Below are 26,830 nucleotides of genomic sequence, written 5' to 3' on the forward strand. Positions count from 1 at the left end.
ACCATTTCTGAGATTAAGTTATAAAGGATGCAGTTTCTGTCTTGGGTGCTCTCTTCCTCTCTCTCTCTGCCCACTCCCTTTGGAGGAAACCAGCTACCATGTTGCAAGAATACTCAGGCAGCCTATGAAAGGACACACTATAATTTTATTTTCCATTCCCCTACTGGACAGTATTACATTACTTCCAATATTTTTCTAAAATAACACAGCAGTGAAAACTACTTTTTCATGTGTCCTTCTACATATCTAGATTATATATCTATCTTCATTATATCCTGCCTAACTGTTCTCCATAGTAATTTATATTCCCATCCACAGTGCATAAGAGTTCCTGTTGCTGTCCAATCTTGCCTATACATGGCACTGTGAGGTATTTAAGTGTTTGTAAATTTAATGGGTGAAACGGTATCTCTCTGTTCCTTTAGTTTGATTTTTACAGTGACTGACTATCTGCACAGCTTTCCCTACGTTTACTGGTTCTTTATGTTTTCTTTCCTTAGAATGTGCATTTGTATTCTTAGTGGCTATTCCCCTGCTGGATTGTCTTTTTCCAATTGATTTGCAGAGGTTTCTTTTACACATTCTAGATACTAATCCTCTGTTTAAGTTACACTTAACCAGAAATATCTTCTTCAGTCTTATCATTTTTCATCTTGTTTATGTTGTACTTTGATGCATGATAATTTAAAATGTAGGAGAATTTTATCAATTTTTATGACTTTTTGTGTCTTATTTAAGAAAGCACTATCATTTCTGTCTCCACTCACTGATTTTTCTTTCTATTCTGTTTTTCTTTCAGAAATGTAGTTACTTTTTTTTTCACAGCTAAGACTTTAAAGTTTTTCTCTTCTATTATAGTAGAAGTTATGTTATGAGCTGCAAGAAAGAACTTTTTGAGATGAACTTAATTCTATCTGAATTCTAATTTTAGAATTAATTCTAAATTCAAAAAAAGAATTCCATGTTTCTTAAAATTTCTAAAATTAGGGTCAAGAGTATTCTATCTGAAATGTCTATATTTTCAATTCAATTAATTAATTCTCAGACCAAAAGTTAGCTCTTTTTTCATCATTCTGTGTTGGGTCAAATATCATCTCCTTAAACAGGACCCTTTCATCAATCATTATTTCACTATCCTCCTTTATTTTATTCACAATTCCCATTATTTAAAATTATATGTTCCCTTGTTTATGTTTTCCCATCAACAGACATAAACTTCATGAAAATAGACTTCTGCATGGTATATCCCCAACATGTAAGATATAGGAGACTAAGTTACAGAGATACAATAACTAGACCCAGATTTCCTTAACCTTAGGGTTCAAACTCTTTCCTTCTCAAATATTTAGATTCTTATACAATGTTTTCCTCTGAACTACAAAATATAAAATTATAATAAAGATGACTAACATTCATAAATGGCAAACAAATTCTACTCATACCAAAAACTGAATCTTTATTATAATTTAAATAAATTCAAATAAATTAGGTTTTAAAGAGAAATCAATGGCTCTGGGCCTTCAGTAGAAGAAAACATTTCTGTTACTCAGATGATTTAAGGACCACTTTTCCATCTATTTTTTACCTAACTAAAATAAGTAGAATTAGAAAAGGTACTAGGAGAACATATAAACATGCACTTCCAGGGAAAATGGAATTATCTTTTTCTTTTCTCTACTTTCTAAACTTCTTGTACATGTTCTCTTAACTGTTGTCATTAAAAATTTTTAAATTGAAGAACAAAAGTTTTAAGTTGAAAAACAAAAGCTAAAAAACCATGAAATTTACTGACCCTTTTTCAACATTCTCCTTTTTGCTGTAGGGGTAGATGAAGTAAGTGCACATGCAAACTCTGTATCTTCTTTAACCTTAGAAGATCCTGCTGAAATAAAACCACAAAATCATTAAGAAATTTGGAAACTTATTCTCTCCTATGCTGAGGTACAGGTACCTCCTGAGGATAGAAAATAAAAATAACACTTTCATACTCCAAATCTTAAGACTGTATATTATCCAAAAAACCCCAAAATATCTGATGACCAAAATTGCTTGACACAAGCATATCATTCCTGCTCAACAAAGGAATGTAGTCGCTTGTCATAGTGTTACTTCTCTTGAGGAAGAGATGTGAAAGCAGGAGCAACCATATACAAAGTGATTCAGCTTCCAGGTGGAAGAATATTTTCAAGGAAACGATGTTTGATTTCTAATGATGAGGCTGCCAAATTTTCATATTATCAGCTGGTGGTAATGAGTAATTTTCCAAATATAATATAATTTCTCAACTAATTAGTAATACAGTATGATCTAGTTTACAAGAAAAGAAAGAGTTATGTTTTAAAGGTATAGGAAAAAGTAATGATACTCACTGGTTATTTTTACATCTATATGACAAAGTGAACGGTACTAACTCCAAGAAGGAGCTCCCACCCAACTTTTATAATTATAATTTATTCACATAAGGTTTTAGTGGAGTCAATTTATAAGTAGTAAAAATTACTTTGTTTAAAGTTAGTTTAAATATTTCTGCTAGATTTTAATTTGAAATTAATCTTTCAATTTGCCTCATTTAAGTAATCCTTAAGTATAGATTATGGATACTGAGATTTATATACATACCTTTTACTCTTTTAGTCTCAGACTGTGGATTTTTCAGTTTCCCTACAACAAAATGAAATACAAAAACAGTCACACTAGGAAATTAGAATGTAAGACACATTATCAAAATCAAATCCATTTCATACTACCTTTCATCTTCTGTGGCAATTCACTTATTTCATTTTCCTCTGAATCACTGCTTTCAGTGTGCTGGATAGCAGTTTTTCTTCTAAAATATAAGTATACACAAATTTTTTCAAACCAAAACAAAATGGGATATGAAAACATCAGTTGAATACATGCAGTATAAATGCTTCTGTGTTGCCTGTTTGTCTTCTGAAAAAATTTCACGGAAAATTTGACAAGTGTATGGAAAGTTTGCTAAAAGCATTTTGCTTTTATATGCAGATGCATTTACTACACAAAATACAGTACCACTACTATTAAATTTGAAAAAGTCAACCATCCTAAAAATAATACTCATTTTTAATACTGAGCTTAATATTTGGCAATTCAAACAAAACATCTATATAAAACTAGAACTAAAAAGTAACTCTTGTCAAAGAAAATACTTCTAATATAATGAAATGAGCAGCTAAGATGAAAAAATGCAATTCTCTTACAATGAAAAATTTTATGTATTTTGTGTAAAAACAGTACATTACGTGGTTAAGCACCTAAAAATAATGGGACTTTGGAGTCAGACTGCTAGATACAAATTTCTATTCCCCTACTTGACTTTAGGGGAGTCACTTAATATTCTTCTATCCCTGTTTCCTCATTTGCAAAACAGAAATAAAAATACAATTCACTTCATAAGATGTGTTACTATATGCAATGTCCCTAAAACAGTGCCTGCTGCATAGTAAACGTAGACGTATTAACTATCCTATGTGTGTTAGTTATTACTTTTTCCTCCACGGCCTCATTACTATTTCCAGGTCCTTTATATCTTATTTGGTGAATCTAACAGTGCTGTTCTCATGCTCGTGGTCAGTCCAGAGTTGTAAGATTTTAGATCTATATGAGAAACTGAGGAGTCCTGGATTTGTGCTCAGTTTAGACAGGTATTAATGACAGAAAACAATTATCAAAGCCCCAGTTTTGAGATCCTTATTGGACTAGCTAATACAGACTCAGTTTTGCGGTCCCACCTACAGATATTATGGCAGACAATATATAAAAAGCCAAGTATGTAGACCTACTTCTGAGGGTAAATGAAATTTATAAAGTGAACAGATTCAAGTTAAGATCAGAGGAGCATTATGTATTTTATTCAAATTCTCCCTCTAGTCTACATTAATATAATTCTCTCCATAAAAAACCTCATCATGTCTTATTTCTAAAGGTGAAATGACAACCGCGATGAGCAAAGAGCGCTTCTATTAAATCATCTAATAGCTGTCTGTTTTCATCCCCTCAAAATATAAAGAAAACTCTTCTAAAATCAACAACAACAACAAAAAAAACCTTAGGAGCTAGATCTTAGTTCCTATGTGAAAGAAATAGAAAAAAGGTGGTAGAAAGATAAGTAATTATTAAAAACTACCAATTCACTTATTTCATAGATTAGTATTACTTTTCTTCACCTATAAAATGAGAACACCTACATGCCTAAGTCAGTGATTTTGGAAGTTTCAAGTAACAGAATGAATTTGAAAGAACTATATAACTGAGATAAATGGTCATATTTCTCTCCTGTATCTAAGAAAATGGAGAAAGAGTTTAAACAAACATTATATACAATGAAACCATAGCACAGTTTACCTTTTGGGGCGGGAGCTAGACAATTCTGACTTGGGATATTTATTCTTTCCCTTGACATCTGAAATACTGGGTTCTCCACTACATCTAGATCCTTTCATTTCAAAGAAAAGGACAAATATACAGAGTATTAGTAAATTGTCTTGACTACTAGCAGTATCCTTAAAACCTTGGTTTTCCAAATCAATAGTTCAACTTTTTAAATATCTTCATTCTTGTTCTTTCAATCGGCCAGCAACTCTCTCTACCCCCTCACCACAAAGGTCTACACCATACTGGAACTTGTGCTTAGACTCTTAACTCCTCTGACTCCCAGATGATGATCTACCTCACTTCACAAAGAAAATCAAATGCTATCTTCTATAAACCCCTAATTTTCCTACATTTTATTCCCTCCATTATCTATATTTTCCATCAACCTTACTTCCTCCTTTCCTTCTAACATTAACTCACCTATCTATTCTCTTGATCTCACTGCCCCCACAGAGGCCTACAAATTCTCTACATGGTACCCAAAATCTCTTCCTATCCATGGATTTCTTTCAATTGTGCCTTTATCTCTAACTATTTTTCCATTTCTATTTCAAACTTAGCAAAATACATAATAAATAACTGTTATTTCCAAGTCTTCACCTACTGATCTTAAAATGTTTTTGGTTTTGCTCCACTCTAACCAAACTTCAAAGATTAATTTTGTGAATTTATTGCTAAATCAGCTATGTAACTGCTAAATCCAGAGATCTCTTTTCAGTTCTTCTCTACTTCACAATTTGGCTCTTACCTATCTTTCTACCCTTATCTGCTATTGTCCATGTACATTACAATTACCATAAATTATTCTGAGGTCTCAGAACAAAATATGCTTTATGTTCCTATTGTTTTGTTTTTACTGCCCTTTCATGTAATTTCTTCTCAACCAAAATGTTCTCCTCAGCTTCTCTAACTAGTGTACAACCACCCAATTCCATCATGACCTCCTTGATGAAATTTTTCCTGACTACCAGTTCTCATGAGATTTTTAGAAGAGATCTTAAAATTTTTACATACTACAAAGCCAGAGCTCAAATTACATCATCAGACTGGAAAAATGTAAATACAGGATCATGTTCAAAAGTAAACCTTACCTTTGATTAGTCCATCTGCCTTTTCACTGGTATTGTTTCCTCCAAGTTTCATAGATTGATCGTTAACATTACACTCCTGGATGAAAAGGCATATTTCTTACATAGCATTGCTGTCAGTTTTAAATAAACTTAAAATGCATCCTTTATATTGCTTTACTTTACATATTAAAGATTACTTAGATTGGTACTCCATTCTGGAGCAATGCGGGGAGGTGCATTAAGTGAAGAGGAAAAAATAAATAGATTAAAAATGTTTTCACAGGTATCTCAAAAGAGAAAACTAGTTGGTCTTTATCTGTTCAAAAGGAATACAAATAGGAAAACTCAGTTATAAATGGCATATAATTACTGTAAGAAACATTAAACATGAAATGGAAATTTACTTTGAATTAAAAGGAATTCTCAGACTACTAACTTTTAGCCAAGAGTCCCTACTCAGTAAATAACTTATCTTTAATGAGGCTGCCACTGCCATCCTTGATCTCCAGATTTGCCAAGGTGGGTAGACACAAGAGTACAGGTTTCAGAGTACTTCCTATCATACTCTATTAGGGATTTTCTTGCCAACCCTGACTTTTTCTTTTTCCCTTCATGTATATCCCTTTGTTTCAAAATCTATCAGTGTACATATAGAATACATGAATACCAAAACTTCTGTAGAAGTAAAAATTTACAGTTCTTTGTAAAAATATTTTTAAATGAATCTAAAAGGGTAGGGTTCCTCTAATCTTTAATTCTTAACTTCATTCTGTAGGTACAAATGACAAATGCCATTTGGGGTGAATTTAATTCTTCCCATTAAAAAAGAAAGGCACGTGATTAAGTCATATCAAGTAGAGAGTAGGACTGGGAGACAGGAGTACAAAGTAATTTTTGCTGAGATTGGGATAAGAGAGGATAATTTTAGTATTAAAAAATACGATTTGGAACATCTTCTAAAATCCTACAAGTTTTACTAAAAATGTAGATGAAAAGATCCATCCCCTTCTAATGGTATGAGTCTAAATAAGCTGAAAATTTTAAATATAACGTATCTAGAAATCATGTTAAATAGTTATTTTAAGTAAATGTTATTTGTATTTTTTCAGAGCTGAGGATATTTTATTTTAATCAATGTCAAATATTTACATTAAGACTGCATAGGCGTTATAAAATTAACACACTGCAGTCCAAAATTGCCATTTTTATCATAACAGTATTACACCTTTCTTTTTTTTTTTTTTTCACAAGCTCGATAAATGATCTTATTTTTTTCTCCAAGTTTTCATTTAAATTCCAGTTAGTTAACAGTATAATATTAGTTTCAGGTATAGAACTGAAGTGATTCATCACTTAATATACAATACCTGATATAAGAAACTGATACTAAAATTGCTTTTCATCAAATGTTCTATGTACTCCTCTTCAATAATTGGTTCAACCATTTATTAAACAAATGCAAAAAAGAACCTAACAGTTTATCCACAAATAAAGGATGCTCATTACTTTTTTTTTTTTTTTTAAAGATTTCATTTATTTAGGGGCGCCTGGGTGGCTCAGTCATTAAGTGTCTGCCTTCGGCTTAGGTCATGATCCCAGGGTCTTGTAATCGAGCCCCACAGTGGGCTCCCCGCTCAGCAGGAAGCCTGCTTCTCCCTCTGCTTGTGTTCCCTCTTTCGCTGGGTCTCTCTCTGTCAAATAAATCAAATCTTAAAAAAAAAAATTTTTTTTGATTTATTTATTTGAGAGAGAGAGAGAGAGAGCGATAGATCACAAGTAGGCAGAGAGGCAGGCAGAAAGAGGGGGGAAGCAGGCTCCCTGCTCAGCAGAGAGCCTGACGAGGGCCTCGATCCCAGGACCCTGAGATCATGACCTGGGCTGAAGGCAGAAGCTAAACCCACTGAGCCACCCAGGAGCTCCTCATTATTCTTTTATAGGAAATGATTTTGCTCAGCAAGTTTTTTCTACACAGAGTTCAAAATTAAGCCTTCTACAATGTCCAAACCTATCAAGTCATATTACACTCCAAACTAATGGAACTTAAATCAATGACATTTCACTCTATAAGCTTGGACTAGCTAAATCTATTTAAAACTGTAATATTTTTGTTGCAATAAATTCTTAGCTGGAAATCACACTTTCAGCCTCAATTTCAATAAATTTGACAAAGCAGAAACACTAACACCTTCCTGCTACGTAACAACTTAAATGCATGGCTGATTTTTGGAGCTGGGGGGAGGCCTTACTGGTAATAGATAATTTTTTAAGCTAATAATTGCTACTGAAGCTGAAAGTTGTCTTGCGTGGTGGTGTTCTGTTTTAATAACAAAATGTAAGAAAAACAGGATATAAAGTATCAAAACTACTCATGGTAAGGAACTGAATCCCAAATATTTGACAACAGAGTTAAACTCCAACAAACGTACAAAGCGGGAAATGCAACCAAGGTGCAGAAATTAATAATACAGACTCTGAATAAACAGTGGCAGGAAACGGATACACAGCCTCTTTGAAAACTAAAAAATTAGAAGAGCAGTAGTTTAAAAAAAAAGTCAAAAATTAAGTCAAAACACGTAAAAAAAAATTTTAAAAAGAGGTATTTTGTATATGCTTTTTGCTATTATTCCCTACTTTAAGTTCTTTGAATTTTAAGCTGAAAATGGAAAATAACTGTTTCATTCTAATAACATTTATTTTTCCATAAAACTAATTCATTTTTTATTCTTAGAAACTGAGTAGAAGTATGTTTATATGCGATATGTAAAAAATATATATAAATTAAGTATCAAGAAAGTCACCCTTGTTATCATCACTAGACATGACTGTCACTATGTATGACTACATTTAGACTCATACATACATAAATACACCTTTCTTAAATGAGACCCCAGGGACTTGGGGAGGTCAGTCAGTTAAGTGTCTGCCTTTGGCTCAGATCATGACCCCAGAATCCTGGGACTGAGTCCTGCATCGGGTTCCCCGCTCAGCCAGGAGTCTGCTCCTCCCTCTTCTTCTGCTCCTTCCCCAACTCGTGCATGCTGTCTTGCTCTCTCTCAAATAAATAAATGAAATATTAAAAATAAATAAAAATAAATAAAATAAAATGAGACTCAACTCTATTCACAAACGTGTCCCTGGCCTCTTTTTTTCTTTTAACTAAGAAATATAAAAATAAGTGTTCTTCAAAAATAGGATTTTATAGTTACAAAATATTAAATTTTAAGGCTATATAATAATATAACTTATTGGGAGGAGTTTCTTTTCTGCCTTAAATAATGCATAGAGGAAAAAGTTTGTACTTTTATCTCTGGAAATTTCTGAGGATTTACTTACTTCTTTATTTTTTTAAACAAATTTACTTTTTTAAGTAGGCTCCTTGCCCAGTGTGGAGCCCAATACAGGGCTTGTACTCACAACCCTGATGTCAAGACGTGGGCTAAAATCAAGAGTCAGATGCTTAACTGACAAAGCCGCCCAAGCACCCCTCTGATAACTTCTTTACATAACTTCTCTGAAATGGCACTACTGAGTCACAGATTTATAAACACTTTTAAGATTCTTGATATACATTACCCACTTAACCCCCAAAAACACAGTACCCAACTTTCACTCTTATAGCAACACATAAGAGAGGCCATTCATCATTTCTCTAAAAACACTGGATATTATCAATTTTTTTGGCAAATTATTTTTTAATGACAAAATTAAAATGAACCAGGGACGTTGGAGAAAACACACTCAACTTTACCTTCTTCAGCTGACTTTTTTTAGTTCTTTCAATAGGAAGAGGTTTGCCATCATGGAAGTTGGTAAGAATAACTGCAATGGCTGTCAGAGTTTTGCCCTTTAAAAATGTTTTTAAAAGACAAATGGTCAGATTCTGAAATCTAGTTAACCAGACAACATTCCAAAACCAATTTTAAAATCAAGTGGGCAAAATCATATAGCATTCAAGGTCACAGAAGCATACTATTGTATTAAATAATCTACGTATTAATAAAAAGTACTTTATTAAAAAATGCTTTCCCACACTGTATTACTAAGAATTATTAAATGGTTTACTCTATAAAATACTATAAGCATCCCTGAAAGACTATTGTAAGATGTTTAACCCTGAACTAATAACTTTATCATGAAACTACAACTTTGCTTGCTATGTAGTTCAGAGCTAATTAAATGATTAGTAATTCCAGTATGCACATGAGATAATTTTATTAAATTTCATTTAAAGATCACTGTTAAGACTCAAAAGCTTTAACTTATCAACAAAGCATAAACGACATATTTCTTGTGCATTTTTCTTAAATAGAAGCACGTAACTTTTCATTACTTTCCATAGCTCAGTTTATAATTAGCAATACAGAAATAACTCTTTGGCAATTTTAAAATAGTTAAAGCAGCAGTTTTCTAAGTGTAGCCCACAGGTCCTGGAGTTTCCCAGGACCCTCTCAGCAGCATGGACAAATCTATTTTCATAATACTGCTAAGACCTTATTTGTGTTGATATCTATAGTAATGCCACAAAAGGGAATTATGGACAAAACCACTGGTGCCTTAGCATGAAAACAAAGCAGGTGGCACTACATCATACTAGTGGTCATTGTATTCTTGGCTGCCACATACTCACATATTACAAAAAAAAAAAAAAAAAAAATTCTACTTATAAAAATATTCTATGAGAATATTCTTGATGAAGTAGTACACTGACTTTTATTAAATTTTACCTCAAGTATACATGTAAATATTCTTAAGTATAACAAGATGGGAAGAGCACATCAAAATACTCTTGTTCCACACCAAAATATGAGGGCTATCTAGAGAAAAATGACTTGTGAGACTGAGGTTATAAGCTCAACTAGCACCATGCATCACTATTTTTACCTAAAAGAATGACCAACAATCAGTTATTCATGACTGAGTGGCAGACGTTTTTGAAAAATTAACAAAGTACAGCTATCTTCAAGGGAAAATAATTGACAGATTTGTTTTAAGTGGTAAAATCTGAACCTTCAAGCAAAAATTAAAATGTTGGAAAACTTGTATCTGGGGGTGCCTGGGTGGCTCAGTGGGTTAAAACTTGTATCTGACACCATGAGCACAGCAGCTTCCCAAAATGTAAATGCCTTTCTAATAAGATTCACAGTACTATCAAAGAATATAAACTTTTGATACTATATAATGAAATGTATCAACATCTGGCAGATCTGTGTAACTCAATGAACCAGTATTTTCCAAATAAGCAATGACTGATGTTATAAAATTATGCATAAGCGCAATATTCATTCAATGTGCAAGCTACACCAATGGATTTTAATGCAAGAGAGTACAAAAAGCTCACTCATACCATTTTTAAGTTCCATGTTGTAACTGTTATCCATTAATAAACTAATACTTGCTTAATTTTGTTGTACCAAAGAATTACACACTGTTATCTAAAAAGACTATTAAGATACTCCTTATGTTTCCCAACTTCGTATCTGTGTGAGAACTAATCCTTATGTACCTATATCAAAACACCTTATCAACAGAATGAATGAAAAAGCAGTTATGAGGACTCAGAATTCATCTCTTGGGCCAAACATTAAAGAGATTTGCAAAAATGTAAAACAATGCCAGTCTTATCTAAATTATTTTTGTTTTGGAATAGTCCCTTTTCATTTAAAAATATGCTATGTATGTTAATAAGTAATGAGTTTATTGTTTTTAAATTACTAACTTCAAAATTTTTACTTTAATATTTAATACTATAAATATTGATATAACCCACAAATACAAAAAGCCCTTTGGGACTGTCAAAAATTTTTAAGAATGTAATGGTTATTGAGACCAAAAAGTATTAAAACTGCTAGTGTAAGGAATCACAAATATATATTTAATACTATGTATATCATAAGACTGTGATAGAATACAAACAATTCCATATAACATTGTTGTCTTTCCCTCCCTTCTGTAAAGATCCATGAAAGATAAGCTACCTCGAATTTCCAAAGAAAATTGAAAATACATTCATACATTACTGTATGAATATTGTATTGTAATACAATATTGTATTAATTGTACCTTAACAAAATAAACCAAAAGAAACAAAAAAATATAGCCTCATTTTAAGTTAAAGACATAGAGAAAATTATTCTATACTGAAAGTGAAATCTAGTCCCATACTGGCACCAACATATTCCTATCTACTTCAAAATTACCTTCTGTAAAATCTTAATTACAAAATAAAATTTTATGAACTCAAGAAAAAAAAATAATTACCAAACCCATATCATCAGCTAAAATTCCTCCATGGACATTTTCTGGTCGGTCCTTCTCAGAAAAATTTGTTATTGTGTTATAGTATAAGTCATTTCGCTGTTCCCAAAATGGCGGAAGGTCTTTACTGTTTTCCCGTGAAACCATCCAAGCTAGAGCTTGTTTTTGATGTGGAAGCAATGGTGTTTCAACAGCCTATAAATAAAAGGAAGGTCTTAAATAGAAATAAAACCAGTCTTCTCTTTTTCTCCATGCAGATTCTGGAAAACACTTGATCTTGTACTAAAAACTACACAGATTAACATTGTATTTTAAAATTCCAAATAGTTCTAAATAAAAAATATTGAGGGGTGCCTGAGTGGCCCAGAAGAAATCAGGCCAAATCAAAAAAGTTAGAGAGGTAACCCGGGGTTTACACACCAGACAAAGTCTCAAGCCCTACTAATAACAAGCAGGTAAAATATGATAACTACAATTACAAGACAAAAAGGTTAACAGAGATAGGTAGAGACAAAAAAAAAAAAAAAAATCTGATGTATTTATAGACTGATTTGAGAGGGTTAAGTGTCTGACTCTTGATTTCGACTCAGGTCATGATCTTGGTGTCATGGGATTGAGTCCCACATCAGGCTCCACACTCAGAGTCTGCTTGAGATTCTCTGTCTCCCTCTGCCTCTTCCCTTTCTAAATAAAGTATTTTTAAAAGTTAAATAAATAAATACATACATACATACATACATAAGTAGAAAATATTGGCTCAGTACCTCAGCTGGTTCCATTTCATGAGTTTTATCATCTTCTTTTAAATCTTCAAACAATTTGTCAAATTCTGTTTTAAGCTACAACAAATAGGAACAAGAAACATCATGAAACAAACCAATTAAAATAATTTCACTTAATTCAGAGCTTCCAAATCATTTAATTAACTAAAAGATTTGAATACCAAAAGGTACCTAATACATTCTTTTGAGTTGCTACACTGCTCACTGAAGGCAGAATGAATAGATGCTTTAGGTTTAAGAGGAACTGTGTTACAATCAAAAGAATATGGATGAGAGGCACCTGGGTGGCTCAGTGGATTAAGCCTCCACCTTCAGCTCAGGTCATGATCTCAGGGTGTTGGGATGGAGTCCCGCATCCGGCCCTCTGCTCAATGGGGAGCCTGTTTCTCCCTCCCTCTCTCTGCCTGCCTCTGCCTACTTGTGATCTCTATCTGTCAAATAAATAAATAAAATCTTAAAAAAAAAAAAAAAAAGAATACGGATGAGATAAATCTAGGGTTTGTCACAACTCTGTCACAAATCTGTACATAACACTGGGCAAGAGATTTAACCCTTATTGCCTATATCTCACTCCTAGAAAATGAAAGGGATAATTTAGATTTAGAGTGTCTCTAAGGTTCCTTCTGCCATTACAATTCTGTGATTCTATTAATTGTATTCAAAACATTCTGTCAGATCCTACCAGGTACATTTATTTGACTTTTTTCCTATGTCAATGACACTTCATTTACTATTACTGCAAACAACTTGCTATGTGCTGCAAAATATTAATAGATGATTTTTATCTTATGCTAATTTAGTTGGTTCTTTAAACTGATCTAATCTAATTCTGCAACAACGTGTGTTATAATTACTTTTATAAATAAGCACATGACTACAAAGCAGTAGCCCAGAAGAAATCAGGCCAAGTCAAAAAAGTTAGAGGTAACCTGGGGTTTACCCACTAGACACAGGCTCAAGCCCTACTAACAACAAGCAGGTAAAATATGATAACTAAAATTACAAGACAAAAAGGCTAACAGAGATAGGTAGAGACAAAAACAAAACAAAACAAAAAAAAACCTGATGTATTTATAGACTGATCTCCATTATTTATTTTATATTTTTTTCCCAAATTAACTTAGCCTAATAGTATCTTAGATTACAAATTAGACAAAGTAAGAACTACACTAATGCCTACGATTAAGAATTTTTTTTGCATTCCATTTGCAAACTTACTGAAACAGGTTTCAAGCTTCAATTTTCTAAAATATTTGAACATTTAAAAAAATCCAAATAATATAAAAACATCAAAACATACTAAAACATCCCATGCATATACAACAATGCATGTGTTTTAATATATGTATGAATGTGTATGCATTCCTTATCACTGCTTTCTTTTCACATAAAAGTTTTTAACATAGGCACGCCTGCGTGGCTTAGGTGGTTAAGCATCTGCCTTTAGCTCAGGTCATTATCTCAGGGTCCTGGGATTGAGCCCCATATCAGGTTCCCTGCTCAGCAGGGAGTCTGCTTCTCTCTCCCTTCTGCCCCTCCCACCTGCTTATGCTTGCCCTCACTTGCTCTCTAAAATAAATAAAATCTTAAAAAAAAAAGTTTTTAATATATATTCTATAACATGTTTCATAACTTAACATACCCGAAGATCACAAATACTAGCACATACATATTTATCTTATTTTTTAAACACTATCTTCAACATTTAAAATTCACTTTTAGATTATAAAATAAAAAAGCAGCATACCTGCTCAGTTGTCATCTGTACTGCAGCATGAACTGGCATACTATAGCTTGGTCCAGCTCTTCCAGAGCCCCAACTACTTTCTAAACTAAATCCTAAAGCTGTAATTTACAAAATGAAAAGAATAAAATCATCAAATGAATTATCTTTTAGAAGGGACTTTTAGAACTTGTGTTCGAAATATATTTAAAAGATTTTTTAAAAAACTAAAAGTCAGGAGCGCCTGGGTGGCTCAGTGGATTAAAGCCTCTGCCTTCCATTCAGGTCGTGATCCTGGGGTCCTGGAATCAAGCCCCGTGTTGGGCTCTCTGTTTGGCGGGGAGCCTGCTTCCCTTCCTCTCTCTGCCTGCCTCTCTGCCTACTTGTGATCTCTCTGTCAAATAAATGAATGAAATCTTAAAAAAAACAAAAACAAACAAAAAAAAAAACCTAAAAGTCATTAAAAAATACAATGTTAAAATAATTCCACATTTTTAAACAAACTCTTGCCAAATAATAGTTCTTCATTTCCTATTGGGAGATTCTTTTTGTCTTTTTCAAAGATGAAGTTTAAAATCAGTGATTTCCAGACATTATCATTGGGGAAACCTAGGGAAGGGAATACAGAACCTCTTTGTACATTGTGTGTGTGTGCATGTTCACACACACACACACACACACACACACACACACACGCCCCTTCCTATGAAGCTATAATAATTTCAAAATAAAGAGGAAAAAAAATCAGGTATTTCCTTAAAACGATTTCTGAGTTACAACTCAGAGCCTTCAACATGCAAATCAGTTTAGCCAAACAAACTCAAATTATTTCTCAAGAGAAGAAATGTTTTACAATTCCTACATCTTAAAATAGCAAAAAAATAGGAGCTTAAACTCTAAACCTACTTTTTGGTGCAGGACCCAATTTAAATCCATGCTTCTTCAACTGATCTAAAACCGCTTTTCTATGTTCTTCTTTTCCCCAAAAAGTCATATGGAGAGGCATGGTAAAGGCATTGTTTGCACCAAAAGGAACGACCCTATTATATTTAAGAGAAAAAAAAAAAAAAAAAAAGAAGAGAGAGAAAATTAGAAATGTTTTATTTTTTACTTCCATTAAGAATGTGACTATTAAATACTGTAAGCATCTCATTCAAATTTTGCAAGGAAGTGAAATAAGGAGGAACTATATGGGCAAACTAGAAAGACAGAAGTAGTACAGGGACAGTATCAACAACAATCACTTTCTGTTCCTCTGTTTTGGGAACAGAAAGTCAGAAGAAACTGAAAGATAGAATAAAGCAGGGTAACCTGTAATTGAGATTGTAAGATAGGTACAATAGAAAGTTTAATTGGGGTAGAGCTTTCACTAACAGAACCACTGAGGGTAGCAACCAATTCTGGGAGAATGGGGAATGATTTGCAAGAATTACATCTGACCCTTAACAACATGGGGTTTAGGGACACTGACCCCCTATGCAGTCAAAAATCCACATATAACCTTTGACACCCTAAAATCTTAACTACTAATAGCCTATTGTAAGCCTTACCAATAACATAGTTAACACATATTTTGTAGGTTATATGCATGAGAGACTGTGTTCTTAAAGTAAGCTAAAGAAAACATTCACAAAATCATAAAGAAGACAGAATACATTCACAGTACTATACTGCATTTATTTTTTAAAAATCTGCATTTAAGTGGACACATACAGGTCAAACCCATGTTGTTCAAGGGTCAACTGCATTTTTGACCCAGGATTCACTAAAAATTTATTCTCAATATCCAAAAAATTTAATAACTGAGAATGGAGAAAACAAGTGAGAAGACATTACTCAGTATTTATCATCCAACCTCACCTTTTCATATTCTAAACATTCCATACTTAAAGTTGAGATCACAGACTAAATGCCTAAAAGAGAAAAAAAGGTAACCAAGGAGACTGGGAGTTTTAAAAAAGGAAGGGGTGGTAGAACTGGGAGCGTATAGGCCTTGCCTAAAGTAGCAGCTGCTACTCTGTTCCAGTCAACTGATGCCCTGTGAAAATGAAGGTCAGATCTTCCATTTGTTAAGATAAATCTATATAAATAATTTTTACATTAGGTAAAAAATAAACTTGTATAAAATGCAGAATATCCAGATATTTGAATATTAGAAATGAATGAAAAATTACAAAACACTATGTAGGCAAAATGAAACTCACTTACATATGATCACAGGCTACTAGTTTACAACCTCTGATTTAAACACTTTCAAACTCCCAAATCGATGCACTAAAAAGTTTGGACACATGGTGTGGACTTCCTAATATTGAGCCAAAGTCTATTATTCTCCATGGTAATAATTTAGTAGAAAAGTAAGAGAATAGTTGTTTCATGGCTGGGGTAGTAGAGGCAGATGGGAAAAGAATTAACACATTTATTAACACACAATAAAGGCATAGTGATAAAAGTTGTAAGGGCAACTATATAGCCTCTTAACAAATTCAAAGATCACAACTTCTAATTATTAAAACTAAACTCTGAAAATACATTACCCTTCAATCTGTGCCAATTTGTTGTCCATGATATAGGCCAATGCAGCTGCAAGATCTTTCTTTAAATGGCCAACCTGATTTCCATTTACATTGTTTACTTTAATTGCATTCTTATCATAGGGATTATTGGGCTCTCGTTGTAACGCAACCATTTCATTATTATTAACCTAATAATAAACAGATAATATTATAAATAATAAACGCAATAGGAGCTTTCTTCATTAAACTTTTCTGGGCTTCCCATTTATTTTGTAATACTTAATAACAGCATATAAGAAATGTATATTTTATTAGACATATTTGTAGACTAACATAAAAATATATTTTATAATATTTTTTATAGTATTTTTTAAACTTACATTCACTGGAAAGTTAAAAGATCCTTGATATCTGCATGATACATTCAAAACTAAATAAAAGAGTCACACTAAAATTTTCAACATCATAACTTCCGAAAACAGGTGATCTTTATTGAGTGCTTATTATACGCTATTGTTCTAAGTACATTACATAGATTATACTTTTCAAATTCTCACAACTCTATCGGTAGGTACTATCATTACACCCATTTTACTGATGAAGACACTACAGCACAGGAAAGTTAAGTAACTCGACCAAGGTCATAAGGGTATTATGTAGCAGAATTAGAATTTACATCCAAGCAAGATGGTTCCTAAGTGTGATTTCTCCATACTCTAAAAAGGGAAAAAGATATTAATTCTAAGTCAGAATGGAACGAAATTAAGAAAATATATCCAACCTTCAACTCATGCCATTCTGATTCTACCAGATTAAAATTTGCCTGAGGGTGACATCACTGAAAACAGAATAGTAAAGGACTTTTGAAAATTCTCTCTTCCATAATGGCAATGAAAAAAATGGCAGAAATTGTCAGAATCAACTTTTCCAGACATCTAGAAAACCAACCAAAGGACTACAGAAACCTGAAGGGTGTTAATTCGAGAAAAACAGCTAAACATCAGTGCTATAGTCCCTCTCCAGCTCTCAGCTGCATGATAGCCTTTAAAAATAACTTGCTAAAATTCTTGGTGCAGTCTAGCAGTCACCAAAGGGAGTGCAATGGAACAGAATCTTTCATAGATTCATTCCCAAAGAATTGTCATTATTTGACCTGTATGATGGTTCTCCAGAAGATCTCCACTTGCAAAGTGATTTCTATTTGATCTCTGAGCGCATCCAATATAAAAAAACCTCCTTCCTTGGGTGGGTGTTTATCAGAAACAATTTTACAGGCAGTGGGTAATAGCTGGGGCAAACAATACAATAACCGAAAAGATTAAAAGGAAAGCTGGAGACTAAGATGTCCAACTCAGAATGGCTTTGAAAAGCTCCAATGGCTTTGAAAAGCTACAGTATATTTCTGGGAATGTAGAAGGCCATATTCAAGCAGAGGGCTGTATGCATGCCTGGGGCTGTGCATATGATCAGGGAAAGACTTCAGAAGACCCTAAGCTCACACCTCTGACTAAACTTGCGGCTCTGAACAAGCAGGACATGAATGTTAAAGAATCGCTGTCAACTGAAGAGTGCCCCAAATGCACATAGATACCCTCATTTAGTAAAGACTGAGAGACTAGTATAATTATACGCTGACTACTAAGTTAACCAAGTGCAGACATCAGTAGATTTTACAGGGTTAATTCAGGAAAATCATTAAACAAGCAACAATTACCAAAATCAGCAACAACAAAGAACCCTGGAGACAGAGAATAATATCTAATTTTTACTGTTGCCACATTATTTAAAATGTCTCCTTTTCAACAACAACAAAAGACATGCAAAGAAATGAGAAGGTATAGTTCACTCATAAGAAAAAAGCTATCAACTGTCCCCAAGGAAGCACAGATGTTTGACCTACTAGGAAAAAAATTTAAAGTTATGTTCAAAAACCTAAAGCAAACCATGTCTAAAAAACTAAAGGAATGCACAAAAACTATGCCTCACCAAATACAAAGTCTATTGTCAAAAAGTGAAGTAAAAAAAAAAAAATCACTAGAAAGGCTCAATAGCGGATATGTGGAGGAAGAAATATTAATGAAGTTGAAGACAGGTCAATTAGATAGTCTAAGAATGGTTACAGAGTCTGAGAAATAGAAAGACAAAAGAATGGAGAAACATGAACAGGCCTCAGAGATCTGTGGGACAATAGCAATCATATCTAAGATACACACCAGTCTCAGAAGGAGAGGAGAAAAGGGGTAGAGAGGATATTTGAAGAAATAGCTGAAAACTCCCCAAATTTGATGAAAAACGTTAATCTACATATCTTAGAAAGTCAACAAACTCCAAATAAACTAAAAGAGATCTAAACCCAGACACAGCATAATTAAGCTGTGGTAAAAAATGCTGAAAGCAACAAGAGGAGAAATTCCTTCTTATTTATAGGGGGATCCTCAATAAGGTTAAATATCTGATTTCTCATTAGAAAGCATAGAGGCCAGGGACGCCTGGGTGGCTCAGTTGGTTGGGCGACTGCCTTCGGCTCAGGTCATGATCCTGGAGTCCCGGGATCGAGTCCTGCATCGGGCTCCCAGCTCTGCGGGGAGTCTGCTTCTCTCTCTGACCTTCTCCTCGCTCATGCTCTCTCTCACTGTCTCTCTCTCAAATAAATAAAATCTTTAAAAAAAAAAAAAAAAAGAAAAGAAAAGAAAGCATAGAGGCCAGAAGACAGTGGAATAACTTTTCAAAGTGCTTCCAAAAAAACTAAAGCCAAGAACTGTATATCCAATAAAACCACCCTTCAAAAGTATAGGAGAAATTAAAGACATACCAGTTAAACAAAAACTGAGAAATCACCACCAGCAGACCTGTCCTATAAGAAATATTAGAGACCTACATCTGAAATCAAAGGACTAGACAATAACTTGAATCTACACAAAGAAATAAGGACTACAGGTAAAGGTAATTAGTAAATATAAACAGTGTAATTTCTTTTGGTTGTTAACTTTTTTCTCCTACCTGATTTAAAAGTGCATAAAATAATCATAAATCCATGTTGATGAGCATTCACTGTATATAAAGATGTAATCTGTATGTTAACAGCACAAAGGAATGGGGGATGAGGGAAATGGAGCTATCTATAAGCAAAATTTTTGTATGCTATTAAAATTAAGTTGGCACTAATCCAAACTAGATTTTTATGAATTAAGATATTAACTGTAATTTCCCAGAGCAGCAAATAAGGAAACAACTCAAAACATATAGTAAAAGAAATGAGGAGATTAAAATGGCACACAGAGAATATTAACACAAAAGATGGCAGTAATGAAGGCTAGACAGAAAGGTCACATATTGTATGGCTCAATTTATATGCAATGCATACAGCAGGCACATCCATAGAAGTAGAAAATAAATTAGTAGATACCAGAGACTGAGGAGAGAGAATAATGGCAAGTGATTTCTAATGCATACAGGGTTCTTTCTGGAGTAATGAAACATTCTGGAACCCGACAGTGGGGATAGTTACATAACCTTGTGAATAAAAACCACTCAACTCTATGTACACTTAAAAAATGGTGAATATTGGTAGGGGTGCCTCAGTGGGTTAAGCCTCTGCCTTTCAGCTCAGGTCATGATCTCAGGGTCCTGGGATCGAGCCCCCCATCAGGCTCTCCGCTCAGCGGGGAGCCTGCTTCCCCCTCTCCCTCTGTCTGCCTCTCTGCCTACTTGTGATCTCTCTGTCTCTGTCAAATAAATAAATAAAATTTTTTTAAAAAATGGTGAATACTGAGACACCTGAGTCACTCAGTTGGTTAAGCGTCTGCCTTCAGGTCAGGTCACTATCCCAGCATCCTGGGATTAAGTCCTGCATCACGCTCCTTGCTGAACAAGGAGCCTGATTCTCCCTCTGACTGCCCTTCTCCCAGCCTGTGTGTGTGTGCACCTGTGCACTATCTCTGACAAAATCTTTAAAAAATAAAAATGGTGAATTTTATGATAGTGATTTATCACTTTTTTAATTGTCTGAAAAAGACAAGGGAATGCTGCTTCAAACCACCACCAAGATCTGTCTACTGATTTTTCACTATAGCTTGACCAATCAGATTACCAGACAGATATTCCTCTCTAGTCCTTTGGAGATATTCATAAGGCATAGCTCTATCCTCTCCCAGTCCCATCCTCTCTGCCAATGCCTGCAAGCCTGATATTTTTTTACACAAAATTATGCAAATCCCAGGAAATATACAACCTCAAAAAGGCCAAAAAAAGAAAAACAAAACAATATTTTTTTAGATTTTCTCTCAAACAAGAAAATTAGATAAGTTTCTTTTATTGTAATAAATTATCACTTATTAAAATTAGGTAACTGTCATTACAGATGATAGGTAATTACTGATAGTAGACAGTAGATAGATAGTAGAAAGTAATTAATGATAGTAGAATTTAAAATAGGATACATATAGGCCAAAATGCTAGAGACAACAAGAACAAAGAAAACAAGACCTGAGCACCAAGACAAAAAAAGGACATATTAAAAAAAAAAGATTAAAAACAAAAAAAAGAGAGAATTACGACTAATTATAACAATATTTTTAGAATAGGAAAAAAATCATCTATTTTATTATAAAATATTTTGATGTGTCAAGAAATAAATTTAACCATAAGCTTAAAAAAGCACGTTAAAAAAAAAAAAATTAGCAATTCCTGGGGCACCTGGATTGCTGAGTCAGTTAAGCCTCAGACTCTGACTCTTTGGCTTAGGTCATGATCTCAGGGAGATCCAGCACCACACAGGGCTCCACACTCAGCAGGGAGTCTGCTTCTGTCCCTAGCTCTCCCTCTGTTCAAGTGCAGATGGAGGCACTTGCACGCACATGCGTGCTTTCTCTCTAAAACAAATAAATAGGCTAAGTGGTTAACCATCTGCCCTCAGCTCAGGTCATAATCCAGGGGTCCTGGGATTGAGCCCCACATCAGGCCCCCAGGATTCTTGCTCAGCGGAGAGTCTGCATTTCCTTCTCCCTCTGTCCTTCTCCACCCCTCCCCAACTGGAGCTCTTTCTCTCTCAACTAAATACAATAAAAAATCTCTAAAAATAAAATAAATAATCTTAAAAAAATAGCAATGCCAACTTTTTGTATCAAAATTTAGGAGATACAACTAATATAGTACTTTGAAGAATGTTTAAAAGATTAAAAGCTATTTTTTTTTTAAGATTTTATTTGACAGATAGAGATCACAAGTAGGCAGTGAGGCAGGCAGAGAGGAGGAGGCAGGCTCCCAGCTGAGCAGAGAGCCCGATGTGGGCTCGACTCCAGGATCCTGAGATCATGACCTGAGCGGGAGGCAGAGGCTTTAACCCACTGAGCCACCCAGGCGCCCCAAAAAGCTATTATTATTTTTTAAAAATATTTTATTTATTTATTTGACAGAGACACAGCAAAAGAGGAAACACAAACAGGGGGGAGTGGGAGAGGGATAAGCAGGCTTCCCAATGAGCAGGGAGCCCCATGCGGGGCTCCATCCCAGGAACCTGGGATCAGGACGTGAGCTGAAGGCAGATGCTTAATGACTGAGCCACCCAGATGCCCCTAAAAGCTATTATTAGTAAGATTAAAATGAAATATTCAAATCTAAAATCTAAAAATAAAATAAACTTCAGGAAAATAAGATAACAGATACAAAACAGAAAGAATGAAGAAAAATAACCACCATTAAGAAAAATTCAAGAAAGGTTGTTTGAAAAGATGAAACTTAAATCTCTACCAAGGCTAACTGATAAAAACTAGACACAAATATATAGCACAAAGAATGAACACAGTTAAAATGTTACTAAGCACAACTCTGAAACAATAAGTATGAAAATTTAGATGATTTTCTTTAAAAATATAAATTGCCAAAATTGGCTATTTGAATTATGCTGAGTTTGAATGAAAGGAGAATTAAAAAGTACATAATGTATGATTTCATGCACATAAATCTCTAATGCATCTTTAATGCATAAAGCTCTAGGACAGGCTAAACTAACTGTGAGCAACAGAAATTAGATTGTAGTTGTTAGGGCAGATAGAGCAGAAATGAGCAACAAAATACAACCAAACTTTTAGGGGTGATAGAAATAATCTACATCTTGTCTAGAGTGGTGATTATCATGTATTTATCTTTCTCAAAACTCATGGAATCATTTACTTAAAAATATGTATATATTTTCATGTAAATCCCATCTCAATAAAACTGGAAAAGTTGAAAATAATAACTATGCAAAGTTAAATACCTCAATTTTTATTATATTTTCATAATAGTGATCAACCCCAAAATGCCCATCAATAAGGAAACTAAAAATATCATATAGACTTGTACTGACATGAAAAGATAGTCCTAATATTCTACCAGGAGAAAAAAGGGTGATCACTATCACAGACTAATAACGATCATATTTTTTAACACATAATATGATTTCAATTTACACGCTTATGTTCACAGAGTGAAGTGTGAAAAAATAAAATGAATAAGTTATGGTCCAGGATGATAAACTACAGGGAGATTTAATGTTTTTTTCTTTTAACCATTTTAAAATAATGAATATGTATTACTTATAAAATAAATAATACATATTTTAAAAAATAAAAAAACTTAAGTGATTACTTTTAATGGGTTCAATATTTTTATTAGCTTATTAGTACCACGGAAATTATTCTAAGCTCAACAAATAGTAAATGTTCTAAAATCAGAAACCATAATCCAGTATTTCACAATGGCTTAAAATAATTTAGAAAACAATCCAAGTTTTGAAAAAAAAAATAGCACAAATCAGAAATAGGCAAGCTCAGAGATTGATATGAGAACTAAAGAAGAGATGGACGGGGATGCCTGGGTTCCTCAGTCAGTTGAGCGTCTGCCTTTGGCTCAGGTCATGATCCCAGGGTCCTGGGACTGAGTCCCACATCAGGCTCCATGCTCTGTGAGAAGTCTGCTTCTCCCACTGCCTGCAGCTTCCCTTGCTTATGCAGGTGCGCTCTGACAAATAAAATATTTAAAAAGAAAAAAAGAGATGGATAGGACATAGGAACTGATACATTTCAGGAAAAAATTAGAAATGAAAAATTATTTCAGAATTAAAAACTAGAAGGAACACAAAGTGCACAGACCTTGTGGATAACTACATGGTAAGGGAAATAAATGATGAAAAATTAAAAAGTGAAGAAGTATGACAGAAAGGACTTCAGAGGGCAAAAGATATGAACAGACACTTCTCCAAAGAAGACATACAAATGGCTAAGAGACACATGAAAAAATGTTCATTATCATTAGCCATTGGGGAGATTCAAATCAAAACCACATTCAGATACCATCTTACACCAGTCAGAATGGCCAAAATAACAAGACAAGAAAGGACAATTGTTGCAGAGGATGTGGAGAAAGGGGAACCCTCTTACACTGTTGGTGGGAATGCAAGTTGGTGCAGCCACTTTGGAAAACAGTGTGGAGATTCCTTAAGAAATTAAAAATACAGCTACCCTATGACCCTGCAATTGCACTACTGGGTATTTACCCCAAAGTACAGATGTAGTGAAAAGAAGGGCCCCAATGTTCATAGCAGCAATGGCCACAATCACCAAACTGCGAAAAGAGCCAAGATGCCCTTCAACAGATGAATGGATAAAGAAGATATGGTCCATATATACAATGGAATATTACGCCTCCATCAGAAAGAATGAATACCCAACTTTTGTATAAACATGGATGGGACTGGAGGAGATTATGCTGAGTGAAGTAAGACAAGCAGTGAGAGTCAATTATAATATAGCTTTACTTAGTTGTGGAGCATAAGAAATAACATGGAGGACAGTAGAAGGAAAGGAAAAGTGAATTGGAGGAAATCAGAAGGGGAAACGAACCATGAGAAACTTTGGACTCTGAGAAACAAGCTAAGGGTTTTGGAGGGGAGGGAAGTGGGGGATTAGATGAGCCTAGTGGTGGGTATTAAGGAGGGCACATGTTGCATGGAGCACTGGGTGTGGTGCATAAACAATGAATCTTGGAACACTGAAAAAATAAATTTAAAAAATTTTAATATAATTTAAATTTTTTAAAAAAAGGATTTCAGAGACAGCAATAGACATATACACAGGCACAGATATATGCAGAGGAGACCTAATACATAGATGGTAGAATGGACCCTGAAAAACAAAGCAAACACTTAAAGCTATAATTAAAGAAAAAATTTCTGAAACAGAAAAAAATGAAGTTACAGGGCAATTATAAGACCTTTCAAGATAAGGAAAAATACCCTTTAGTTATGGAGGCAAAAATTCCCAATTCACTTATATGGGAGAGAAATCATATTGTCATCAGAATTCTACCCAACATTTTATGCAACATCAAAATATCACATAACAAAAATATGGGTCAAGGACTTTGTATTTAGCCAAACTGCCCGTTAATATAAATGTCACAATTAGAAACATAGAGAAACTTAGGAAATCTTGTTCTTTCCTAAGAAATTTCCTAGCAACACATTTCAAACAATTACAAAATATTCTAAGAAGCTCCAATATAAAGAAAATATAGGAGGGCTGCCAGGTGAGATGGCTCAGTCAGTTCAGTGTCTAAGGGTCATGAGATCCGGCCCCTTGTGGGGCTCCACACTTGAGTCTGCATAAGATTCTCTCTCTTCCTCTCCTGACCCTCCCCCCACATGCTCTAGCTTGCTCTCTCTCAAAAAAAAATAACTATAAAAAGACTTTTTTAAACAATCAAGAAAACTGATTATGGATTAGTTATTAGATGTAATAAGGAATTACTAATTTTGTTAAGTATGAAAATAACAAAGTTTGAATTTTTTTAGAGAGACGTACTGAATTATATGAATGTGAACTCATACAGTAGAGATTTTTTGTCCTAAAGGACAAAAGAAAAAGTGATGAAAGAAATGTGAGAAAAATTTGTTATATTTGGGTATATGGATTTGGGTATATGGGAGTTTGTTATACTATTCTACTTTTATGCATGCCTAAAATATTTCATAATAAAGAATAAAACTAGTGACACATCATCCAAATAACACAGAAACATCCTACATAACCGTAACAAAGACAACTTCTCACCAGCTATGAAATCATGTACTATCTCTGTCTCTCACACATACACATGCAAATAGAGATACAGTAAGATAGACATAGGGAGAAAAATTGGGAGACAGGTAGTCTTACTACAGAAAGGGGAAAAAAAGGACCTAAAAAAAGACAATTCCCTTATCTAGCAGGAATTAATCTTCCTAAATTAAAAATACTGAAGTAGAGAAATGCGCTAAGGGACAGAAGGGGAGAAAGCAAAGAACTGACTTGGAAGTTACTCTACAAATGTACCCCAAGTATCTGCTTTTTGGGCCAATCATCTAACCTTCCTAAGTTTTAGTTCTTCAGTTATAAAAACGGGATAACAGATGTTCTATCTACCTTTGAGTCATTACAGCTATCAAATGAAACCATCCAGGAAAAAGTGCCCTGTATATTACAAGCAGGATATAAATGCAAAAGGAAATTAGTCATTAAATATTTGTTATCTCTTAACCAGATACATTCTAATTAAAGTAAAATAAGTAGTAATTGTACATATCACCTTCAAATTCTTTTCTAGGTTAATAAGATAAATACATTTCAACTTAATATCTAATACTCACTACTCCTGTGTAATAGCGTAGTCCAACTACATGACCTCTCAAAGTTCCAAATAAAACTGAATCTAGCTCTTCATCACTAGTTAGGAAGTCATCTGGAGGTATAATATCTTGGAATTCAAAACGGGGAAAGAAAGTTGGATATGAGAGGCGTGGAAAATTTCCATGGGTTCCGTATTGGACAGTCTGCAAGTACTTCCAAACAGGATCTCTATTAAAAAAGAAAAAGCACAGGAAAATGATACACTATTTAACTAAAGACCATGTTATATACACAGGCCAACTGTTTTCTCATTTTATTTCGACATGTTAAATCTTTAGTGGGAACTGTTATATAAAGATGGACAGAGTGCTACTATGAGTAAAGCAGGAATTGGAGTGAGTGGGGAAGGTCTCCAGGAACCCTACCTGTTCAGTAATGCCTCTTC

At 33.9% G+C, this 26,830-nt stretch overlaps 1 protein-coding gene across 7 annotated transcripts in view; it reads right to left on the reverse strand.

Annotated features, from left to right (window-relative positions):
• Positions 1–26,830, reverse strand: part of HLTF (helicase like transcription factor) — a 53,673-nt gene that overhangs the window by 25,697 nt on the left and 1,146 nt on the right. For 5 of the 7 annotated variants that reach the window (XM_032852446.1, XM_032852444.1, XM_032852443.1 and 2 more), the window contains exons 2-13: positions 26,406–26,613; positions 16,763–16,929; positions 15,132–15,265; positions 14,250–14,347; positions 12,485–12,559; positions 11,724–11,915; positions 9,214–9,309; positions 5,487–5,562; positions 4,366–4,456; positions 2,748–2,827; positions 2,620–2,661; positions 1,793–1,882 (exon numbers count right to left, since the gene is read on the reverse strand). In XM_032852446.1, coding sequence (XP_032708337.1) covers positions 1,793–1,882; positions 2,620–2,661; positions 2,748–2,827; positions 4,366–4,456; positions 5,487–5,562; positions 9,214–9,309; positions 11,724–11,915; positions 12,485–12,559; positions 14,250–14,347; positions 15,132–15,265; positions 16,763–16,929; positions 26,406–26,613 — 1,349 coding nt within the window. The remainder of the gene's footprint in view (positions 1–1,792; positions 1,883–2,619; positions 2,662–2,747; positions 2,828–4,365; positions 4,457–5,486; positions 5,563–9,213; positions 9,310–11,723; positions 11,916–12,484; positions 12,560–14,249; positions 14,348–15,131; positions 15,266–16,762; positions 16,930–26,405; positions 26,614–26,830) is intronic. The other 2 variants (XM_032852447.1, XM_032852445.1) reach the window with 1 other exon arrangement.

The sequence above is a fragment of the Lontra canadensis genome, unplaced genomic scaffold (assembly GCF_010015895.1).
Source record: "Lontra canadensis isolate GAN:19392208 unplaced genomic scaffold, GSC_riverotter_1.0 scaffold6, whole genome shotgun sequence".
NCBI classification, from domain to species: domain Eukaryota; kingdom Metazoa; phylum Chordata; class Mammalia; order Carnivora; family Mustelidae; genus Lontra; species Lontra canadensis.